Here is a 21,438-nt window from a genome sequence, read left to right as displayed (position 1 = left end):
GCTGCCCTGTCCCCAGGAATAGCCAGCATTCCTTGAGGTGGAGCTGAAGAAGATCCAGGCAACTCTGTGTTGCAGGTGACAGGGGCTCAGAGCCGGAAGGACAGCTGGACACGTTCCATGCCGCTGTCCAGGGCCTGCCCTGTGACACCGGAGCCCACCAGAAATCAAGTCTCCTCCTCGGTGGATCCCAGCTGCTGTGGCTTTAGGCACTCCCTCACTCATTCACTGAGGCTTTCATTCCCTCCTTCCTTCCTTCACTCACTCACTCAGTCATTCATTCATTTCTACTCTCACTCATACCTTTCACTCATTCAGCCCAAATCCTCTGGTCCCTGCTGTGCACCCAGCAATGTGACCTCACCAGTGAGTGTGATCCGGCGTGACCCTTGTCCCCGCGGTTCACATCTGCTGTGTGACATGGAAGACGGCCATCTCTCGGGTAAGGGGGAGTGATGAGCACCAGCAATCCGCTTCTGAACAGAGAGGCCAGTCATGCACAGGAAAGAATGGAGAGAACACGTGCACGGCTCCTCTGCTAGAACAAGAAAAGAAGGAAAAGTTAGGACAAAGAAATATGCCCTATGTTGAACAAAACATGGGCTCTGATTACAAGTGTGCACTGATTCCTAAAACCAACAAAGAAGAAATTCAATGGATTGGGGCTTGGTGACACCATTTTTCTGACCAACAATGGCATTTGAGGAAACATCTTCTAGGGCTCACACTTTTCCTAAGGCCTCTTTCACCTCCTAGCACTTCAATCTTCCTCCTTGGAAGCCTCTGTCCTGGTCCCTCCTCATCCAATGGCTCCTCTGCTGCTCGGGGGCCTGCCCTGCGAGGCCACCCTCATCCATCCGGGACTGTCCCTGCCATTGGGACAGGCTGCCCGCATTCCCCCCTGGGTCTCATGAGCTCCTGCTTCTTTTGCAAGGCTGGCACTTTCACTTAGGATCACTTGGCGTCTTTCTTTGCAGTGGTTTGCATCGTCACACACTGGGTCCCCCCGATGACTCCCTGAGGGAGGCCATTTGTCAGCATCTTCCAGGCGAGGAAGCTCAAGTCCAGCAGGCTGTACAGCCTGTCCAGAGACACGGCCAGTGTGGCGTCTCAGCAGAGTTTGGTACCCATGCAGAGGAGGATGGAGGGGAAATTGTTTGCAGGTCTTCCCAGGAAGCCTGAAGGAGGACGCGGGGAATGAGCCTGGAGGATTAAAGCCTTAGCGGGGCCTGAAGAACCAGCACCACTGTGGTGAGCATCACTCTGTCCCAGCAGGAGACCAGGTCCTGCCTGGACTGGCTCGGTCCCCTCAGGTGGAGGGAACACCCCAGGGCATTCCTGCAAAAGGCCGCACAGCCTTGCAGGAGAGGAAGGGCCCATGGGGCAGGAGAGCCCTCAGGCAGGGAGGAGGGATGCAGGCACTGCAGGGGGCCGCTATCAGTCTCCTGGGCACTGGCTCCCAGCTGCAGGGGCACTCAGGTGGGCTGAGGGAACAGGAGTGCGACCACAGCAGTGTCTGCGGCTGGGCTCTCCACAAAGGTCCCGCCCTTCTGCCCAGAGAAAGACTCATCTGCATGGCATTTGTCCTTCCAACACAAAGTGGGGTCCAAGACCACCCCTCCACCCCACCTGCCCGATTCCTTTCCACTCATCTCAAGTGACAAGCAATTCCGAATATTTGATTGGTGTTGGATGCCCAGATACAGTGGTTTTTGGGGCCCACGTTGTAACCTTGCTGGCATTTTCAAGATCTCAGGATTTTGATGCAAAACAGGAAAATGCTGAGGACCCCAGAGAGCTTTCCGGAAGCAAAAAGCTTTGCAGTACTGCCTTCCCACCAGCTCTTCTCAAAATCCTCCAGGCCCCGGAGTCTCCATCTTGGGTGCTCAGATTGCTGGAAGGATGTGCCTTCCAAACGTCCTCAGGGTGGGCTGGCAAGACAAACGGAATGGTGGAGCGAGGAATTCAGCAAATCCGCCTCCCGCACAGCAATGACCATCCTGGAGAAGCTGGCAGAAAACCACCAGGTCAGCACTCTGCCAAGAGACCGAAGGCACACAGCCCACTGAGGAGCACCTGAGGCTGAGGGAGACCAATGAGAGTCTGTGGTGTTTTCACCCAGGGCAGCTCCCGACCCCACACCCTCAGTGTCAGGGCCCTGTGACAATGGCAGGCCTGAAGGCGGCTGCTTCCCTGTCAGAAGTTGCCTACTTGGTTTCTGCACGGGTGGGGAATCCCCAGCCCCTGAGCATTTCTGGAAACTGTAGCCATCTCAGCGGCAAGCTGCCATGGAAGATCAACTTTGTAGCTGCCTGAGGTTGGATCCAGAACAGAGCCACAAACTAGCCAGAAAGTGGAGAGGGAGAACCAGGCAGTGAGACAGACACAAGGACTTGATGGGCTCCACGCATCCCTGGGGGTCTGGACGGTTTTGCGCACGTGCAGGCCTGTACACACTCAGGAGAGACCAGGCAGGTGCGCATTGTGGGGAGGGTTAGAGACCTGCCACCAGCCCAGGCCTTGGCCCCAGGCCTTGCTGCCTCCCAGAGGGTCCCAGCTGACTGAGGGGCAAAGCCCAGCCCTGTGGGGTCCCTGTCCTCTCTGGGGCTCGCATGCAGAGAGGCCTTCCCACCTGGAAACTTCTCCCTGGTCTTCTTCAGAGGGTGAGCCGAGGAGCTCTGAAGGTAGAGAAGGTGGGGAGCAGGGAGGAGAGGCTCCCGAGGCCTCAGCCCTCCTGGGACAGGAAGAGAAGGACCTGGGAGTGGGGAGGGGGACCCTGCTTTCTCGGCCCTCAGTCCCCCTCTGTGTACACCTCCCTCTGAGGAGATGGAGTCCAGGAAAACCTGGAGAGCAGAGCTGGTCCCGATGAGTAACACTCCCAGGGAGGAGGATCGGAGCTCAGCCCAGGACGAGCCCAGGGAGGAAGCGAGCCTTTCACCGCGGGACACTCCACTCACGGTCAGTGTGGCCCTGGCAGGCATGCATGTCACTGCCTGTCCGACACACCCCTGTGGAGCCGCTCAGTGGGCAGGGACTGGCCTCTGACCGACAGAGCACAGCACAAGCGATAGATCAGCCCTCCAGATCTCATTCCCCAGGCTGTCCTTCCCACTTCCTCCCGCTCTTGTGTTCCCTCCTTCTCTCTCTCCCTTTGTTTCTCTCTCTCTCTCAGTCTCTCTTACCCATGGACCTGGGGACCATGCATGGATGTCCTGAGCTCCCCTATGTAGAGGCCACATAGGGATGAACCAGGGGCATGCCCTGGCCAACAGGGAGAAAGGAGCTCAGCTCTCAGTGAAGCTGATCATGACCACGCCCACGGGAGTGATCTCCATAGCAAATCTCACCCTAGCACAGCCTCAGTTGAGGCCACAGCCCCAACCTGCAAGACGCCAGGAGGCAGAGACTCCAGCTCAGCGGTGCTGGCGTCCGTGGCCCACAGAGATGGCGAGATCGTCAGTATTTGTAGTTGAGAGGTGCAGGGTTGGGAGCAATGGAGTCCAGGAGGAGCAGATCCCTCGCGCTGCCTCCCAGGCCCTGGGTCTGGCCTGCCCTCCTCCCTCCGCTCTCCTCCAGGCTCTCTGCAGCCACACTGCCAGCCTTTCCAACCTCCTCTGGCAAACTCACTTAGGCCTGCATGTCTCTGCACCAGCAGTGCCCTCTCCCTGGCACACTGCTCCCGGCATGTGCAGGGCTGGCTCCTCCTGTCACTCTGCTCACAGCCAATGTCACCCCGGGGAGGCCTTTCATACTCTCCTACCCTGTGAGACCCCAGCCCTCCCTGCAGGACACTCTTTCTTGTCGTTCCAGTTCATGCTCTTCTCTTTCACATGTCTCGGATGTGGTGCTTTTGCCCGTCTCCCTCCAGACTGAGCTCCTGGGGCTCAGGGACCACTAGGCACTTTTTAGCACCACCCCAGGGCCGACCAGGGCTCCTGGCCCAGGGTGAGGGCTTGGCACACAGCTGCTCGATGAGTAAACAGGGGGATCTTCGGTTTCTCCTTCCTGCTTTTGACCTGCTGCAATGGTGGAGACGAACGCTAGTAATAGGAGGTGCAAGCGGGTTCTGAGGCGGGGGGATGGGCAGCGTGACTTCCACATGACTCCTCCTTTGTTCAGTTGCTCCAGCACAGCTCAGTGGGCCCCCCTGACACTGGAGGTTCCCCCCAGTGGCCAGTACTGGACAGAAGCCACGGCAGGGACAGCACAAAACCACACATTCACCTCTACTGGGGCTTCTCAAGACGGTGGCTCTGTAGGTTCTCGGTGGGACCTACGACACCAAGGACAGTATGAGGGGCTTTGGAAGCTTCCTTCCCCCCGCCCATGTATTCATTCATCGGCGTCATCTTCACTCACGAGGCATCCTTGCCTCAGCTAGGACAATGACTCACCTCGACTTCCAAAAGAGCACCCCAACAAAAACCATCTTTCCTTCTACTTTGGCCTTGCTGCACGGTGCTCTGGCATGTCCTTCTCTAGCCCAATCCTCATCCACCAAAGCCCCTGAACCTCTCCCTAATCCACAGGCCTGCAAGGTCTGGGAAGCATTATCCCAGGGTCTTGGAGCGTAGTGGGTCATTGATGGAGAGCCAAAGCCTACAGACACTTTGCAGTCATGTGGATCACTGACTTCAAGCATCCTAATTTATACAGGAGACACTGTGGCCTCTCTCCTCTAGCCCTTGTCTACACTCAGGTGTGTGGGGTCCTGGAAGTTCCAGATGCCCACAGAGGTTGGTAACTTTCCATTTGAAGATCCTTCACTTAATCCCACTGGGATAGCGACTTTTACCATGAAGGTAACACATATACAGGCTCTGGGGACTAGGATGTGGACATCTTTGGTGACAGCCATCACCAAGCCTACTCCATGGGAAAATTGATCATCACCAGGGTTGCAGTCAAGGAGCAGGGTAACCCTAGGGAGAGATGTGTCCTCAATAGACACTGCCAGGGGAGTGACAGAGACAGAAGTGCAGGGAGTGCCGTGGGGTAGCATCTTCCATAGTGTGGCCTGGGGAGGTTTCTCTGAGGAGTTGATTTAAATATGTTTTATTTATATATTAATTTCCATACCAAAAAATTCACCATTTTAAAGTGTATAATTCACTCTGAATAGAGAACACAATGTTGAATGAGAAGAACAAAGTTGGAAACTACTTGACTTCAAGACTTACTAGAAAGCTACAGTAATCAAAACAGTGTGATATTGGTGAAAGAAACGACAAATCAATCAATAGAACAGAATAGAGAGTCTAGAAATAAACCCACAGGAATATAGTCAACTGAGAATTGACAAAGGAGCAAAGGCAATACACTGGAGCCAAGATCAGATCTTCAATCAATGCTGCTGGAACAATGGACATCCACCTGCAAAAATATGAATCTGGACACAGATCTTACACCCTTCACAAAAATTAACTCAATATAGATCATGCATCTAAATGTAAAATGGAAAACTCCAAAACTCTTAGAAGATAACATAGGAGAAAACCAAGATAACCTTGGGTATGTTGATGATTTTTTAGACACAACTCAAGGCACAATCCATGAGAAATGGATAAATTGGACTTCATTAAAAGTAAAAAGTTTCTGCTCTGTGAAAGATGATAACAAGGGATTGAGAAGATAAGTAACAGACTACGGTAAAATATTTGCAAAAACACATCTCATAAAGGACTGATATAGGAAATGCATAGAGAACACTTAAAACTGAATAATAAGGAAACAAACAACCTCATTAATCAATGAGTGAAAGATCTGAACAAATGCCTAAGTGGTTGCTGAAGATTGATGAGGGCAGGAAGAGGGGTGAATCTGCAGAGCACAGAGGATTTTTAAGGCATTGAAAATACTCTGTATGATAGCCTAAAGATGGATACATCTTATTCTCTTGTCCAGAGTTATAGAATGAACAAGGCCAAGAGTGAACGTTAAGGTAAACTATGGACTTGGGGTGAGTATGATGTGCTAATGTAGGCTTATCAATCATAACACATTTACCACTCTTGTGGGACATGTTGAAAATGGGGGAAGCCATGCATGTGTGGAGGCAGGGGGCACATGAATAATTTCTGTGCTTTCCCCTCAATTTTGCTGTGAACTTAAGACTGCTCTAAAAAATAATCTTAAGTTTTAAAAAGCGTATAATTCAGTGGTTTTTAATATATTCACAAGGTTGTGCAATCATCGATGCTAATTCCAGAATATGTTCATTACCATAAAAAGGTTCCTCATACCCATTAGCAGTCATACTCCATACTTCCTTCCCCCCAGCCACTGGCATTCATTAATCTACTTTCTGTCCTTCTGGATTTGCCTATTCTGGACATTTCCTATAAATGCAATCACACAACAGGTGGTATTTTGGGTCTGGCTTCTTTCATTTTGCATAATGTTTTCAAGGTTCATCCATGTTGTACCAGGTATCAATACCTCATTCCTTTTTACAGCTGAATAATATTCCATTGTATTCATATATCACTTTTGTTGAGCTATTCATCAGTGTAAACTGCCAAACTATTTTCCTGAGCAACTCTACCTTTTCACATTCCCACTGGCAAGCAGCGAATGAGTGAGGGTTCCAAATTCTCCATATCCTCACCAACACTTGGTATTATTTGACTTTTTTATTATAGTCATCCTGGTGTGTGTAACGTGATATCTCATTCTGGTACTGATTTGCATTTCCCTAACAACTGATAATGGGGAGCATCTTTACCTGTACTTATTGGCCATTTGCATATTAATCTGGAGCAATGCTTATCCAAATGCATTACCCATTTACAATTGAGCTATTTGTATTTTTATCATTGAGTTGCAAGAGTATATTATATGTACTCAACGGTAGACCCTTATCAGATATGTAAAGATGTGCAAATATGTTCTCCCCTTCTGTGGGTTGTCTTTCCACTTCCTTGACCATGTCCTTTGATGCACAAAAGTTTTACTTTTGATGAAGTTCAATTGACCTATTTTCCCTTTAGTCGCTTGTACTTTGGGCGTCATATGTAAGAAACCATTGCCTAATCCAAGGCCATGAAGTTTAGTTGTACATTTTCTTCTAGGGGTTTTGTAGTTTTAGATCCTACATTTACATTCCTGATCCATTTTGACTTAAGTATTGCATACGGTGTGAGGTAGGGGGTCAACTTAATTCTTTCACATGTGGATATGCAGTTATCCCAACACTGCTTGTTGAAAGACTATTCCTTTGCGATTTTCTTGGCATGTCAACTAATTCTAGAATCTGTGTGTGTTGGGTGTGGTGTGACTTACAGTTCCTTGGAATCATTCTTTATACAAAGGATTTTTTTTTTCTGGCCTTGTGGACTTTCCAACAATACATATGTAGACCAGCCATTAGTGAAGAAATCATTTCATTTATTCTGACCAGTTTTCTCTTTGTTTGCTGTGGGTATGTAATTCCACACCCTGTTACTCCCTGATGGCTGGTAGGCCTCATTGCACCATCGTTCTGGACTGGATTATTGCAGCACCTTTCAAAGTAGTTTCTCTGCCTCTATTTTTGCCCCACAAATTTATCCTCAATGCAGCAACTGGAGTGATGTTTTAAAACCAGAAGTCAAATTCGTTGTAAAATCTCACCAGAGGCTTTCTATTACTCTCAGAGTAAAAGTTAAGGTCCTTATCATGGCCTACAAGCCCAACTGAATCGGTCCCACCCTCTCTCTGACCTCATCTCTGGCCACTCTTTCCCTGTATTAATCTCTCCAGTCCCTCTGCCCTCCATTATGTCCCTGGTGCATGCCAGGCACTCTTCTACCCAAAGACTTGAACTCTATGTTCCTTCCACCTGGAATTCTCTTCCACCTGTTGATTTCATGGTTCATTTCCTTCATTATCTTTAATTCTGTGTTCAAATGTCACCTTGGTGAGGCTTGTCACAACCATGCCATTTAAAATAAAACTATCCCCTTGTCCTGACACTCCTTAAACAACTTGTTCCACTTAGATTTCTCCCCATAGCACTTATCATCTTTTAAAATAATATGTAATTATGTGAATCAATGTTCAATCAGGACACAGAAACTATACAAAAGATTGAGCAGGAATAGTTTCTATAAGGAAAAATTAAGTATAAAAGTGTAAAGAGAACTATAGAGAATAGCCCAGAATTACAGTAGAGTAGCTAAGAAAGAAACAATTGTGGGAGGGGTCCACTTCTGCAAGGCCGGGTTCAGACTTTGTCGGAGAAGGTGTGGCTGCAGTTCAGGGATGGTGGAGGAGTTTGCCGGTTGCCAAGGGCCAGAGCTGGTCCATGGTCAGAGCAGCGTTCAGCGGGTAGGGAAATGTAGGCGGACAGTGGCAAGTGCCAAAGTTCTGTCCCCTGCCAGGGGCAGGTGGGCTGAGGTTATGACACCTACAGGACTCACCGGGATTCCACTTGTGGGGGTGCCACTCAATCCCCCTAGGAAGCTATCCAAGGGGATCCACTGATTCCACTGTCGATCACCCACTGTGGGTGAGTGCCTGTGGACATCCCCAGATTGTGCCACTGCTGGTTGTACACGAGGAGAAAGAAAATGAAAAAACCTGGAAGCACCCTGGAACCAGGAAGGAAGCCCCTTTGCCCTAAGCCTTCTGCTAGCAAAGCTTAACCCCTGCCAGGTGCAAAAGAGAAATGCCTACTGGGTCCAGCTCCATTATTGCAGAGCAAACAATGGAGGGCAACACATTGATGTTGTATTACAGAGGCAATCCCTTGATAACTGGTAACATAATTCACTGATTTATTTTGTTTATGTTTTCCATGCTTTTACTTCCAACTTACCCCTATTGTTATATTTCTAGTAAGTTTTTTGAAGACAGCATATGGTTGTATCATGGTTTTTAATCTACTCTGCCAATCCCTGTCGTTTAGTTTGCATGGTTAGTCTATGTACATTTGCTATAATCATTAATATGTAAAGGCTTGTATTCGTTTCCTAAGGCTGCTGTAAACAGTGCTATAAGCCAGGTGGCTAAAACATAAACATTCATTCTCTCACAGTTCCAGGAGGAGAAGTCTGAGATCAAGTGAGATGGGGAAGGTAGAAAATCCAATAAAGGGTATGCCAATGAGATGGTCACTATTGTGGGCAACTGGGACTCACTCTTCCTGAAGATTCTCTGAGACATAGGGTGGAACCATCTCAAGACTGTCCCAGGGGAACAAAGAGCTGAGGACTATTAGCCCATCAGTTACCATCTCTACTGACTTGGTAGGTGAATTCACCTGCACTTCTAGTGTCACCATGTGTGCATAGGAAGCATAGGGGAACAGAGGATGCAGGCATTGGGTTGGGAAGCTGTGACCCTCTCAGTGTGCAGGAACTACAGGTGCAGTGGGCTGAGGGGGTGGGCCATCAGCACTGTCAACCATAGTCCACCCCTTGCACTGCACTGATGCACTCATGCTCCAAACCAAATCTGTTCTGGTGAATTATGGAACTGAGGCTTCAGGGTAGTAACCAGCCACAATCTCTAAAATAATGACAGGAGATGGTTAGTAGAAACAAGCTGCAGTCCCAGCTTTCCGGGTGGTCTGGGGGCTTTAATTTGCAGCCATCCTGCCTCCTCTCCTACCCCTTCTACATGCCCACCTATCCCAGCCAGCAAGCCCTCTGGTCTTGGTGATTGTTTGGTAGCGCCATGAAAACCTTCTTGTTCCCGTATGCCAAGGAAGGCCCAGACATTGTCCCCCTTAGTGAGACATCTGGGAAGTAGCAGCTGTGAGGAGCTGTGACCACTCTGAGATTCAAAGGAGAGGTTGTGAGAGGTGTCACCAGAAGTGATAAGAGCTACAGCTGTGGAGTAGACGCAGTCATCATGGTGTGGGTGGTATAATGGTCTCCCATCATAACGGGATGCAGCCATCCAAAGAAACGCCTCAGGCCATTGTGTACTGGGGGGCGGAGATAGGTCTCCCCTCCTGCCACTGTTCTCCCAGTGGTGTCTACCACCAGTTGAACACATCCAGTATCCAAAAAAACACCACACAATTGGAAAGCTCTGTAGAGTTCACCTGAGGTGGCACAGCACAAGATGGTGGACGACGGGCAGCCCCTGGAAATCTCCAATTGCACTAAGCATAGGGTTCATGGGGGCAGCCCTGTCCTCCCAACGACCCCTACGTGGTGTTCCATCATCTTTTTCAAGGATGGAATTAAATTTGTCAATGTCATAAGATGCTTAGATCAGTGACTCCATATAATGAGGGAAATCAAGGTCTCTGGGGTACAGTCAACAAGAACAGGACAGAGGAAAAGCTCTCCCATTGACACAGAGACTCCAGCATGTTTACTAATCTCTGGTCCTAAAGTGCACTGGCCTCGCCCTTTCCTACTCCCAGGACGGAAGGTTTTCTGCTCAGCAGCACCTTCCAAGTTGGCAGTTGATTACTGGATCGTGCCAGCACCCTCAGTACAATCCCCCAGGGGTTATTAGAGCGGGCTAATTATTGTTATTTAGTGAGTACTTGGGGGTGTGCAATCGGCAGTGGTGTCCAATCTTCTGCCAGAGAGTCACAAAGCTGCCCTTGTGTGGCCGTAGCACCTGTGTACAGGGTCTACGTCAGCTGTGGGTCTCAGCGGAGATGATTCAAGCCCAGGAAGTACAGGGTCAGGGAGGGAGAAGGCCAAATTCTTGCTCAGAAGGCAGCCAGGACTGAGACCAGCAGAGCCAGGTGCCCAAGTGTGCTCAACCATGAACTCAGAGCACAGGCCCCTCGTGGCCTGTTTGTGCCTCACTCGGCCCATTTATCCAAAGGGAAGGAGATGTGAGGCCTGTCTTATGGTACATGAGGCAGTCAAAGCTGAGGAGGGAGGTGAAAGCATTTTGGAGAGTCGGGGTTTTAGAAGAATGAATGTAAGCAACTTGCAGTATTAGGGGTTTGGACAGGCTCTGATGGATCCTGGTCCCTGGCCCCACTCCAGGCAGAAGGAGGGAGGAGCCCTCATTCATTGAGCCTTGTACATGTCAGGGGAGCTGGGTCTTCGCAGGCCCACTCAGCAGAGCCTTACAAAGATCCAAAGTGATCGAAGTTGTGGGTGCCCCTGTCGGGGCGGAATCCTCTGAGGCTCAGAGAGATTCAGTAACTGGTTTATTCTTGAATGAACGAACGACCAAGAGCACCTAGCACGTGGATGGAGCTCCTCCCTACAGGCCATCGAACTCATGAGACCCGGGAATCAAGCCTTTCCCTTTGGGGAACTTAATTCTAACAGAGAAGATGGGCACTGAACACTCATGGGGAGAAATGAGCAGACAATCCAGAGAGTAATGAGTGCTCTCCGGGAAACACAGCCTGGCCTGGGGGTCCCAAATGAAGGGGGTGGCACAGCCAGATCGCTCCCTCCTGTGGCCTGGGGAGGCCCCTCTGAGGAGGTGATATTTAAACTGATCCTGAGACACAAAATAGTGCCCCAAATGCCAGGAAGAGGTGGCCTGAGGGGCCCAGGCCCAGGACGAGCAAATGCAGGGGCCCCAGGGCAGGAGAGAGCTCGGACTCTGGGGACCCTGTGGGAATCAGCTGATTGCACACCCTGTCTCTGTAGTTGTAAAGCTCAGTCCCTCTCCCCTCAGCAGTGAGAGGCCAGTTACCAGAGAACTGGCGGAAGATCCAGCCCTGGGATCCTGGGGGAGGGGGATGGGCGGGGGTGTAAGGAAGCCCTTGGCCTTCCCTCCATGACTGGGAGTGCAGACACGCACCCCTGCCCCTTCTGATAATGTCCTCATCCAGATGGCTCACTTGGAGTAAGCACCCTGGAAGGCAGGAAAAAGGGATGGTATTATGTGTCTTTTATTCTGTGGGTGGCACTTAATTGTCACTCATCAGATTCCAACAATAATGACAGTCCACCTCCCCTGATGCAGAATTGCCAGGATGCTAGGTGGGAAGGGTGTGGCCAGTGCCAAGTGTTCATGGGCAGGAGCCGAGCTGGGTATAAAGGGCAGCGCTGTGAGGACTCGCACAGCCTCCTCCAGACCCCAGTGACCTGCCGGCGGCTGTGAGCACAGACCCCTGGAGATGAAGGTTCTGTTCCTGACCATCACGCTTGGCCTGATCACAGCCCTGCAGGCCCAGGACCCTCTGTTCTTCCCCTCAGAGAACGAGAATGTGAGCCCAGGGAAGGGCGGGAAGAGAGGTATGGGGGAAAGGCGGTGACTACCTGTTGGCCAGCAGTGACCAGGGGCCTTGTGTTAGGAGGTGTCATTCAAGGTCGAAGTTCTGACCCTGTGCTCCCTGCAGAGTGTGGTCAGAGGAGCAGGAGGCTCTGTTCTTGTGTCTGCAGACAGCGCTCCTCCTTGGGCCCAGAGGCTGAAGCAGGGGAGTGGGTTCAGCATAGGGACTGTTGGTCTGACACTTTGGGAACCCAGAGGCACTGAGGACCCTGTGGAGTATAGACTCATCCAGGGCCAGGGCCCGGTCTCAGCAGAGAAGAGACTCATGGGGTGAGAGACCCCCTGCCTCTGTTTAGGGTCGGGAGCCCTGAGTGCTGGGCTGGTTCTAACAGAGCACAGGGTGTGGATGTACGGGACCCAGCCAGCCTTTGGAGGACAGCACCTGGGGTGCTGGGGATGTCTGGTGATGGCTGCAGCCCATGCACAGAGGATGGGGGTAGTGGGGTGAGGAGGAGATTCTGGGCTATGTCCGTGCTGGACTCATGGCCCCCACCCTGCTCAGATCATAGGGACATGGTATGTGAAGGCCGTGGTGGCTGACAAGGACCTGCCTAAGGAGAAAAGGCCCAAGAAGGTGTCCCCCTTGACAGTCACTGCCCTGGATGATGGAAACTTGGAGGCCATGGGCACCTTCATGTGAGTGTTGCCTCCCAAGGGTGCTGCTCTCCCCTCCTCCTCCCTCTCCCCAGGCTGCGAGGTGGCCCAGAGCAGCCCCTCTTTGTGCCTCTTCCCATCCCACTTTGGGATGTGGGTAAAATGAATGTCCCCCTGACATAGAAAGGAGAGAGTCCAGACTGTGGGGATGACAATGGAACTCGTGGGGACACCAGGGCAGAGGCCCATGTGCCAGGTGAGCTCAGGTTGGCTCGAGTGTGTTTCCTGACAGCCTTCCCCTCTGCCTCCCGTTTTCCAGGAAGGGGGGCCAGTGCCACGAGAAGCGAGTTGTGATGCACCAAACCGAGGAGCCTGGCAGATATAGCGCCTGTGAGTCCAGACCAGGCTGTGCCACATTCCCTGCCAGAGCCCAGGCCTCCCCTTCCCCTGAGGCTGCCTGCTGCCGGGCAGTCCCTGCCCTGTCCCCTCCCAGGAGCAGCTAGCCACTCCCTTCCCAGGAGTCTCCTTGTCCTGACATTGGAAAGGTTTCTCCACAGCAAGGATGACAGTACCAAACCCTCCCTCTGGATGGTCCTAGCAATTCAGCTTGCAGAGAACCAAGGGTTGAGGATGAGGATGCAGGGCGGGGCAGGTGCTGGGTGAACAAAGGAAAGAGCCCCAGCCTCTGATGTCTTCTGGCCTCTGGTGACTCCACTGCTTGGGTTGGAACCTTCCTCATGAAGAGTCTCCCTCTCCAGAGTGTGGTCCATGGTTCTGAGCAGCAGTGTGTCCTGGGCACTGGACCAGCTTGGGCACCTGGATTACGGGGCAGTCAGTAGAGCTAAGGTGGCCGAGAAACTGAAACGTTCCAAAATGTTCCCTAATGTCTCAAATATTTTCTGCAGGAATGAAGACACTAAAGACCAATTTTCTCTATGTCTGTCTGCAGTTGGGGGAAAGAGGCACATGTACATCCTGGACTTGCCAGTAAAGGACCACCGCATCTTCTACTGCGAGGGCCAGCTCGGAGGGAAAGCAATCCGCATGGCAAAACTCGTGGGTAAGAGGCTGCTGCCCCAGGTCCTCAGAGATCCACCTCTCCTGACCCACCCCCACAGGCTCTGCTTCTAGAAGTCAGTGGAACTGGCTTCAGTCCTGATTCTGGGGAATACGAACACCCTGCTTCTGTCTTTGGGGGCCTGGCACAATTTGCTGCCCTGGGGTGTCCAGTCCAAACTCCCTCAGTGACCTGACTTCTCACCAAGGGGATATGGACGCAGCTGCTAAGTCCCATCTCTTGGGGTCTGGGGCGTGAGGCCAGGTCAGCATTGGGGAGTGCACTGTTGCTGACAGAGGTCTTCTTGGAGCAATGACCCTCCAGAGTGGGGTGAAGTCCAAGAATTTTCTGGCCAGAGAGCATCACAATTCCTCCAGGCCATCAGCTTCTTCCAGGTCAGGGGTGTGACCCTGCAGATCGGTTTTGAGTGGGCCTGGGACCCCAGGGGCCCTCAGTGTCTCGGAGTGTCTCCCTGGCTATCCTCCTTCACAGGAACCTCTCACCTGGGTGGTGGCCTGTCTCCTCTGGGCCTACTCTGTATCCACTTTCGGGGGAACCCTCCATCTCAGCCTCAGCCATTACAGGACAAAGCCCCCCAAGTGCTAGGAGGCACTGTCTCCTCTTGGGGTCTGCTTCCTGAACCTGAGGCTCACCTGGTCACCTCTCCTACAGGTAGAAATCCCGACATGAGCCTGGAAGCCCTGGAAGAATTTAAGAAATTCACAGAGCGCAAGGGATTGCCACAGGACATCATCATCATGCCTGTCCAGACAGGTAAGAGGACAACTCTGCCCAGGTTCCCTGTGTCCACTCTGCATGTCCCTTTGTCCCCTATGTCCCTCCCTGTGTCCCCAACAGATTCCTCGTGTCCCACTGTGCCCTTCAAGTCCCTCTGTGTCCCCCATGACCTTCCTCGCCCCTTCCCCTGCCCCCCGCCATGGGGGAGACATCAGCGCTGTGTTGTGTCACAGGGGCACAAGGGCCCCACTCCGGGTCTCTGCTATTGGTGTCAGAGCTGCAGCTTGATGGGGTCTGGGCCCTTGGCTAGGGTCTCTTCTCATTGCTGAATTTTCCTTGGTTTCTACAGAAAGCTGCATTCCTGAAAGTGACTAGGGTAAGTGACCCTTGAAGCAAACAAGAGTCCTGGGTTCAAAGGAACGTCAGGAGTCACCAAGGCACCCCCAAGGTGGAGACAAGAGGGACTCCATGTGAGCCAGGCAGAGCCTTGTCTGCTCTGAGATCCTTTCTGGGATTTGATCCTTACTTGGGATGTCTGTCCCCGAACATCATTCCTGGGACATTTAGGGACTCCTTTTTTTCTCTGTCTCTGTAACTTGGGACCAATGGGCCAGGGTCTGTCCTCCACCACACCCATGCACCTGGTGGAAGTGGGAGCCTGCCCTCCATGCAGCAGCCCTGAGAGCATTACATATGCCCCCAACACTGCCACCCCTGAGAACCCCACACCTGCCCCCCCTCCCCTCCCCTGTCCTGGATTCACTGACCCTCTCCCTTCTTTCTAGGGCAGGGGACATCAGCACCCCACAGCAGCCCCAGGGCAGCACCATCAAGACCCTCTGTCCTGCAGGCCATGGAAGGAGCCCCTGCCTCTAGAGCCTGACCTGCTCTGCCCCTCCAGTTACCTTGACTCCCCTTCCTCCCCCAGCCATGCATCCCCTCTCCTAGTTCCACATAAAGAGCTTCAGCAGTTCCTGGTGACTCTGCCTGTCTGTGGGGGTCCCTCGCGTGGGCTGGGAACTGGGAGGAAGTGGGCAAGCCAGAGAAGGCAGGACAGGAGGACCCATCTATGTCTGCATTCTCCTTGAAAGTTGGACCAATCCAATGGGCATTAGGGTCCAGGCCGAGGGATGGGTGCTACAGCTCTGACCAAGGGTCTAATGGGGGACAGGTCTGACACCCAAGAAGCTCAGGTTCTGGGTGGTCACGTGGTGGGGGAGAAGGGATGTGAAGATAACAGGGTCGGATACAGCCCAGAGGTGATGACATGTGTGCAGGTGGGGATCACCTGGCCCCCTGATTCCCAACTGCCTAGATGTGGTGACAGGAGTGCTGGGAGGCTGCCTTTGAGGGTGCAGGCAGGAGACCAGGCTTCCAAAGGCCATCAGGATGGGGACAGCAGGACCCTGGAATCCCAGCCTGGGTGGGACTCTGCTCCTGCCCCTTCCCCCTAGGCCTGGCTGGACACATGCACTGCCCCTGGGGAGGGAGCCACTTCAAGAGGGACCTTGTTCACAATTGTAATGTCATCACTATGGTTTCCCAAATCACCCTGGGGCTTTGCAGTGACAGCCAGCCAACTGAGGTCAGGGTCTCCTTGCTTGTGGTAGGAGAGGTGAATGCAGCCCAGCTTCCCTAGAGACAGGGGGGTGCCTGGAGCTCCCTTCATGCAGGGTCAGTGCACCTTCCCAAGTCACAGGCCCAAGGTCCCCGGTGGGATGGCGAGCATCCCTGGGCCTCTCCTGAACACAGCAGGCCCCAGATGCAGACTTCTGGCACCCTGGTACTTGTAGGTTCCTTCCTTGACAACGAAATACTAGGTAGGGAGTCCCTGCATGGTGCAAGCCCCCACAGGTTGAGGCGGTGCCCAGGGGGCCAGGCAATCACAGGTTACAACTGCCTTGGCTTTGTTTTTTCAGCTTCCATAAGGATGACAGTTCTTATACCACTGTCCCTGCAATGGCACGAGGCCATCAAGGCAGGAGCCTGGGAGGAGGGAGTCGGTGGAAGACTCTGTGCACGCAGGCCCGTGTCCTGGGATTCCAGGACCCTGTGCCATTTGTCCACCTGGTGCTGACCTGCCCCTAAGCAGCGGTGTCCCTCTGATGTGGCAGCCCCAGGGGTCTGTGCAGAGAAGGGGCTGTGAGATGGCCAGGGTCAGGGTTCAGGGTCCTCAAGGGTCGAGGGGTTAAGACTTGGGGTAGGGATGCTAAGACCTGACAGGTGACAATCCTCAGCAGAACTTCCCCAGGGCACATCCCTCCAGCTGGAGAACAAGTGGGCAGAGCTCAAGAATCCCTGTGCCCAGCCCATGGGCTCATACAGAGCCGATTTTCAGGGTCTGTCTTCCTAATTGGGGGGCAACAGAATTCCTACATGAAGTCTTTTCTTTGGTCTGGGAATCCAAGTCCAGTACCTGCCCCAGCACTGTCTGCACCACAACAGCCTTGGCCCTGCCTGCAGGCTGTCCAGGTGCCTGGTCTGTGCTGGGCAGTGGTTTTCAGTGGATTCCTGGACCCTGGAGGGCCTGGTGTCCGGGGAGGGCCTTCATGGGCAAGATGGGGCAGAACAAGTGGAATCTTAACCGAATCCTGCAAACCACACTTCCCATGGGACAGGACCCTGTATGGACCCCAGGAAGACCACAGACTTTCTCAGAGAGGCAGCTGGCATCCTGGGGACTCAAGTCCCTGCGGTCAAACCACCATGCTTTACTCCCCACGTGGACTTCATTCTGGGTGGAGCCCAAGGAGCATCCCTGAAATGAAACCACCCCAAACAGGTCCAGGTCTGAGGTCCTAGCTGTCGTGGCCTCAAAGCAATGGGTGGACAGACAGAACGAAGAGTAAGAAGCGGACCCCACATAGAGTTCATCGTTCCTACAGACAGGACCCTTCTATTTCTCCCTTTCTCCTCTGGCTTGTTTACCTGATTTCTTGCTCAGTTGGTTCCTCTGAGAATTGGCCACTGAGCCGGGTAAGAGAGCAAGAGGGGCCTTGGGGTTGATACCTGAGAAAGATCAGGAGGGAGGAAGCCAAATGAGGCAGGAGACTCTCCAAGGAGCCGAGCTGGCCCAGCGGGGAGTTGGGAGCCATGGCTGCCCATGGAGGAGCCTGCATGGTGGAAAGACCAGCTCAGCACTCTCCTCCCCAAACTCCCAATGGGCTCGGTCCTGGGGTGCTGCCACTGGTGTCTTTAGCCAACTGTCATCCTTGCAGCTCACTGGCAGGCTCTCTCCTGCAGGGGCTCAGAGCGTCACCCTGCGTGGACACTATAGCCCACCTGTCATGTCCTGAGCGCATGTAAACACCTCTGCTCACCTTTAGGGAGCAGCTCCTCCAGGTCCTGGGAATCCTCCTTTCAAGAGGACACTCAGAAGAGAGAAAACAGCGGTCAAACCACAGCCCCTGACCCACTGTAGCTGGTCCTAGGGCCAGACTGACCCACACAGCCACCCTTCAGTAGTTGCTTCTCTATGCCACACACCCTGAGACCCCCTCCATCTCAGTGGGGCCCAGATGGATGACCCAGTTGTTCCTGTTTACTTGCTGGTTGGAGGGCAGCGTATGTCTACTCATGCTCACCACACATGGGAGCACCACGTCTGCACAGATGAGCACTCGACCCCTGACCTCTAGTTAAGAAGGGGTTGGGAAGAACCATCTAGAGCAGGAATCAGGCTGGTCTCCTCCCGAGGGACCCAGTTCAGGTCAGCTCTGCACTTAAAAGGCCCTGCTGTGCAACTCAGCAGAAGGAAATGACTCCCCACTGCCGAGGAGCTGCCTCTGTGGGGGCTCACTGACCTCAACTCACCCCTTCTAGGGTCAGCCTCGAGGGGACCCAGGCCACAGGTGGGGATTGCCTAGGCCACTTGGCCAGCTACCATCACTGACCACTGCACTTTCGCTCCACATCAAGTTCAGAAACTCCACACAACTCCTGCCATCTCCTCCTGAGAGGCACAACCTCACCCTCACCCCCGTCACTAATTCCAGAATATTTTCATCACCCCATAAAGATTCCTCAGGCTTTAGCAGTCACTTCTCATTCCTCCCTCTTCTGTGACCCCTGGCAATCACTAATCTACTTCCTATCTCCCTAGATTTGCCAACTCTGAACATTCTCATAAATGGAATCCTGCAATATGTGGCCTTTGGTGTCTGCCTTCTTCCACCCAGTATCACGTTTCCAAGGTCCATCCACGTTGCAGCTGTGTCAGAACTTCATTTGCTTTATGAGTGAATGAGATCCCATTGCTTGGATAGATCGCATTTGGTCATCCATTCTTCAGCTGGTGGACATCAGGGTTGTTTCCACCCTTTGACTACTGTGAATAGTCAAACCTGACCTTTGTCGGGACCACCATCAGCGGTGATGAACGTCCAGCAGAGGAGCAACATGGCCAGGGCTGGAGGGTTCTGGGGCCTGGTGAAGGTGGAATCATGAATCCTTTGGAGCAGGAACTGGATACCTACCCGCACTTGGTTAGGGTCTCAGTCCTGTTATTCTGAGCCCCACATGGACCTGGGCCAGAGTTTTCTCTTGTGTCCTTGGTGACATCTCCCAGGCACAGCAGAGCATCTTCCTGCCCTCTAGTGGAGTGGGGACCTCAGTGAGGCCTTGGACAGGTTTCCATTCACCATAGGTCCCTCCACCCTTTTCAGCAAGAACTGTACCGGGTAGCAGTGGGAATGTTGTGGAGCCTTCTCCTTACCACACACACACACACACACACTACAGACACACTTGCTGCACAATGTAAACACAGAGAGACACATACGCAATTGTGCACATGCACACACTCAGACAGATACACAGAGACTATTATGCACACAGAGAGACATATACACACGTGCATGTGCACACGTGTGTACATGTCTACATACGGATATACATGTGCACAAATGAACATGTAAATTTGTGTACAAATGCATACACGAATGCACACATAGACAGACAGACACATATGCAGATACACATACATGCACACACACACTTAAGCACACATCCACAGGGACAAGATGATGCCATTTGCATTTGGTGGAAAGTTCTGGGAGCAAAATGGAGGAGGAATGAGGGACAGGGAAAGCAGAGGCCACTCAGGATATTTCAGTCAGAGATCTCATCCCAATACTTCCAAGTCTCGAGGTAGGAAAGGGGCAGCAGCAGCAGAGGGAGGAGGTGGACTGCGGGCATGCATCTGAGCAAGGCCCCAGGTGGTGTGGGGAACAGAAGTGAAGGGTACAGAGGGTCAGTGAGGTCTCCCAGGGTCTCACTGGGAGCAGTGATGAGAATACAGAACACAGGAGCCAGGGTACATTTGAGAGGAAGGAGATCAATTCCGCCTGCAGGGAGAAAGGCAACTGCAATGGGAGCCGTGGGCATCCTTGTGGGGATGTTTAGAGCGGGCTGGATGCTTTGCTTGGAGTTCAGGAGGTCTGGCGGGAAAGGGGAGGTGAGGGGACGTCAGCTCCAAGGTGGGATCTGTAGCCTGGACTGGACCAACTCTCCCAGGGATGCTCGAGGGACGGGGCTTGTCGAGGATCCCTGGGGCTCGTACAATAAAGGCCAAGGCGAGGTGGAGGATACACACAAGGAAGCCATTGTTTATCTTGCTAACTCTCAATGCAGATGTTTACTACTTCCCATTCTGATGACATTCTCCCTTCCAGATATGTTTTTTTCAGAAGGAATCAAACCCAAGAGTAATGATGGCTAATTACAAAAATTTAAGAACATCCATTCACAGGATCCAAACAATATAATCACCAACTACACGGCAAACTTGAAGGGCCTTTATGAAGGTCAGGGAGTGGCAGGATCCTGTCTCCAGGTCAGCCTAAGCCAGAGGATAAAAGGGCAGCTGGCAGGCCAGGTGAGCAGGGAACAGATATAGGGGCTCCCACTGGGCCATGCAGCCCTCCCTCCTGAAAGCATGGCTAAGTCTGCTCTCTGTGCTATGAGAAGAGGGGACCCAGTTTATTCCCACCCACACTGAAAAGGTGAGGTGAGAATATCAGTAGGGATGAGCAGTTGGCCTGTACAGGCCCCAGGTCAGCCACCTTCACTGGCTTAGAGTCTCAATTCTGTTATTCTGAGCATCAGGTGAGCTTGGGCCAGAGTTTCCTCTCGTGTCTTTGGTGATGTCTCCCGGGGAGAGCAGAGCATCTTCCTGACCACTGCCTGAGTGGGCAGTTCAGTGAGGCCTTGGACAGATTTTCATCCACCATAGGTCCCTGCCAACCCCTTACTTCTGGTGAAATTATGGGCAAGTCAGGTAGCCTTTCTAAGATGTAGTTTCTTCAGCAAAGTCATGGTTTGGAAGGAACTTTGCATATTTTAAGTCTACCTATTAATGTGAAGAATGTTGTCCCTATTATGTGCTTATATTTTGCAAGGTACTACACTGTGGTCAATATTAAAAGTCAAACACATTATTATCAAACATGTTATAAATTTCCAAAATCCATAGTGCTGTTGAAACAATATTTGAGGTCTGCAAATATCTAGATGACACCAAGTTCCCAGTCCCTACACGGGGACCATCACAGCCTCACCTCCCTGGGACCCCTCTGTGCCTCTTCTTGGTATTTTTGTGACCTGGACCGCCCTGACACTCGGCCTTGGGCTCCAGGCCTCCCTAACACCTCACCTCCCACTAAAGAGTCCAGCGTTTCTTCCCCCTCTCTGCCCATTTGTCTCCCCATGTCCACCTTTCCTCTCTGGGTGATTGTCAGCTTTCCAGCCTAACTCTTGTCCACCTGGGCCTGAGGAGACAAGTGGCCCCCTCTCTTTGCCTTTTCTCTGGTATATGCCCATGTCTGGATCTTCCCTCTCCCTCACCCATGAAAGGATTGTTTCAT

At 52.4% G+C, this 21,438-nt stretch overlaps 1 protein-coding gene and 1 pseudogene across 1 annotated transcript in view; one reads left to right on the top strand and one right to left on the bottom strand.

The window, feature by feature from the left end:
* The window catches only part of LOC138922852 (odorant-binding protein 2b-like), a 64,749-nt gene extending 49,201 nt beyond the window's left edge, over positions 1-15,548 (top strand). Inside the window, exons 2-6 of the mRNA XM_070259310.1 lie at positions 13,100-13,170; positions 13,730-13,840; positions 14,510-14,611; positions 14,925-14,951; positions 15,361-15,548. Of these exons, the coding sequence (XP_070115411.1) occupies positions 13,100-13,170; positions 13,730-13,840; positions 14,510-14,611; positions 14,925-14,950 (310 nt within the window). The 3' untranslated portion in view covers position 14,951; positions 15,361-15,548. The remainder of the gene's footprint in view (positions 1-13,099; positions 13,171-13,729; positions 13,841-14,509; positions 14,612-14,924; positions 14,952-15,360) is intronic.
* Positions 15,549-19,592: 4,044 nt separating this feature from the next.
* LOC138922851 (heparan sulfate glucosamine 3-O-sulfotransferase 4-like) overlaps positions 19,593-21,438 on the bottom strand; it is a 28,734-nt pseudogene continuing 26,888 nt past the window's right edge.

The sequence above is a fragment of the Equus caballus genome, unplaced genomic scaffold, assembly GCF_041296265.1.
Source record: "Equus caballus isolate H_3958 breed thoroughbred unplaced genomic scaffold, TB-T2T haplotype1-0000016, whole genome shotgun sequence".
Lineage (NCBI taxonomy): Eukaryota > Metazoa > Chordata > Mammalia > Perissodactyla > Equidae > Equus > Equus caballus.
This window is presented reverse-complemented; position numbering and strand designations above follow the sequence as displayed.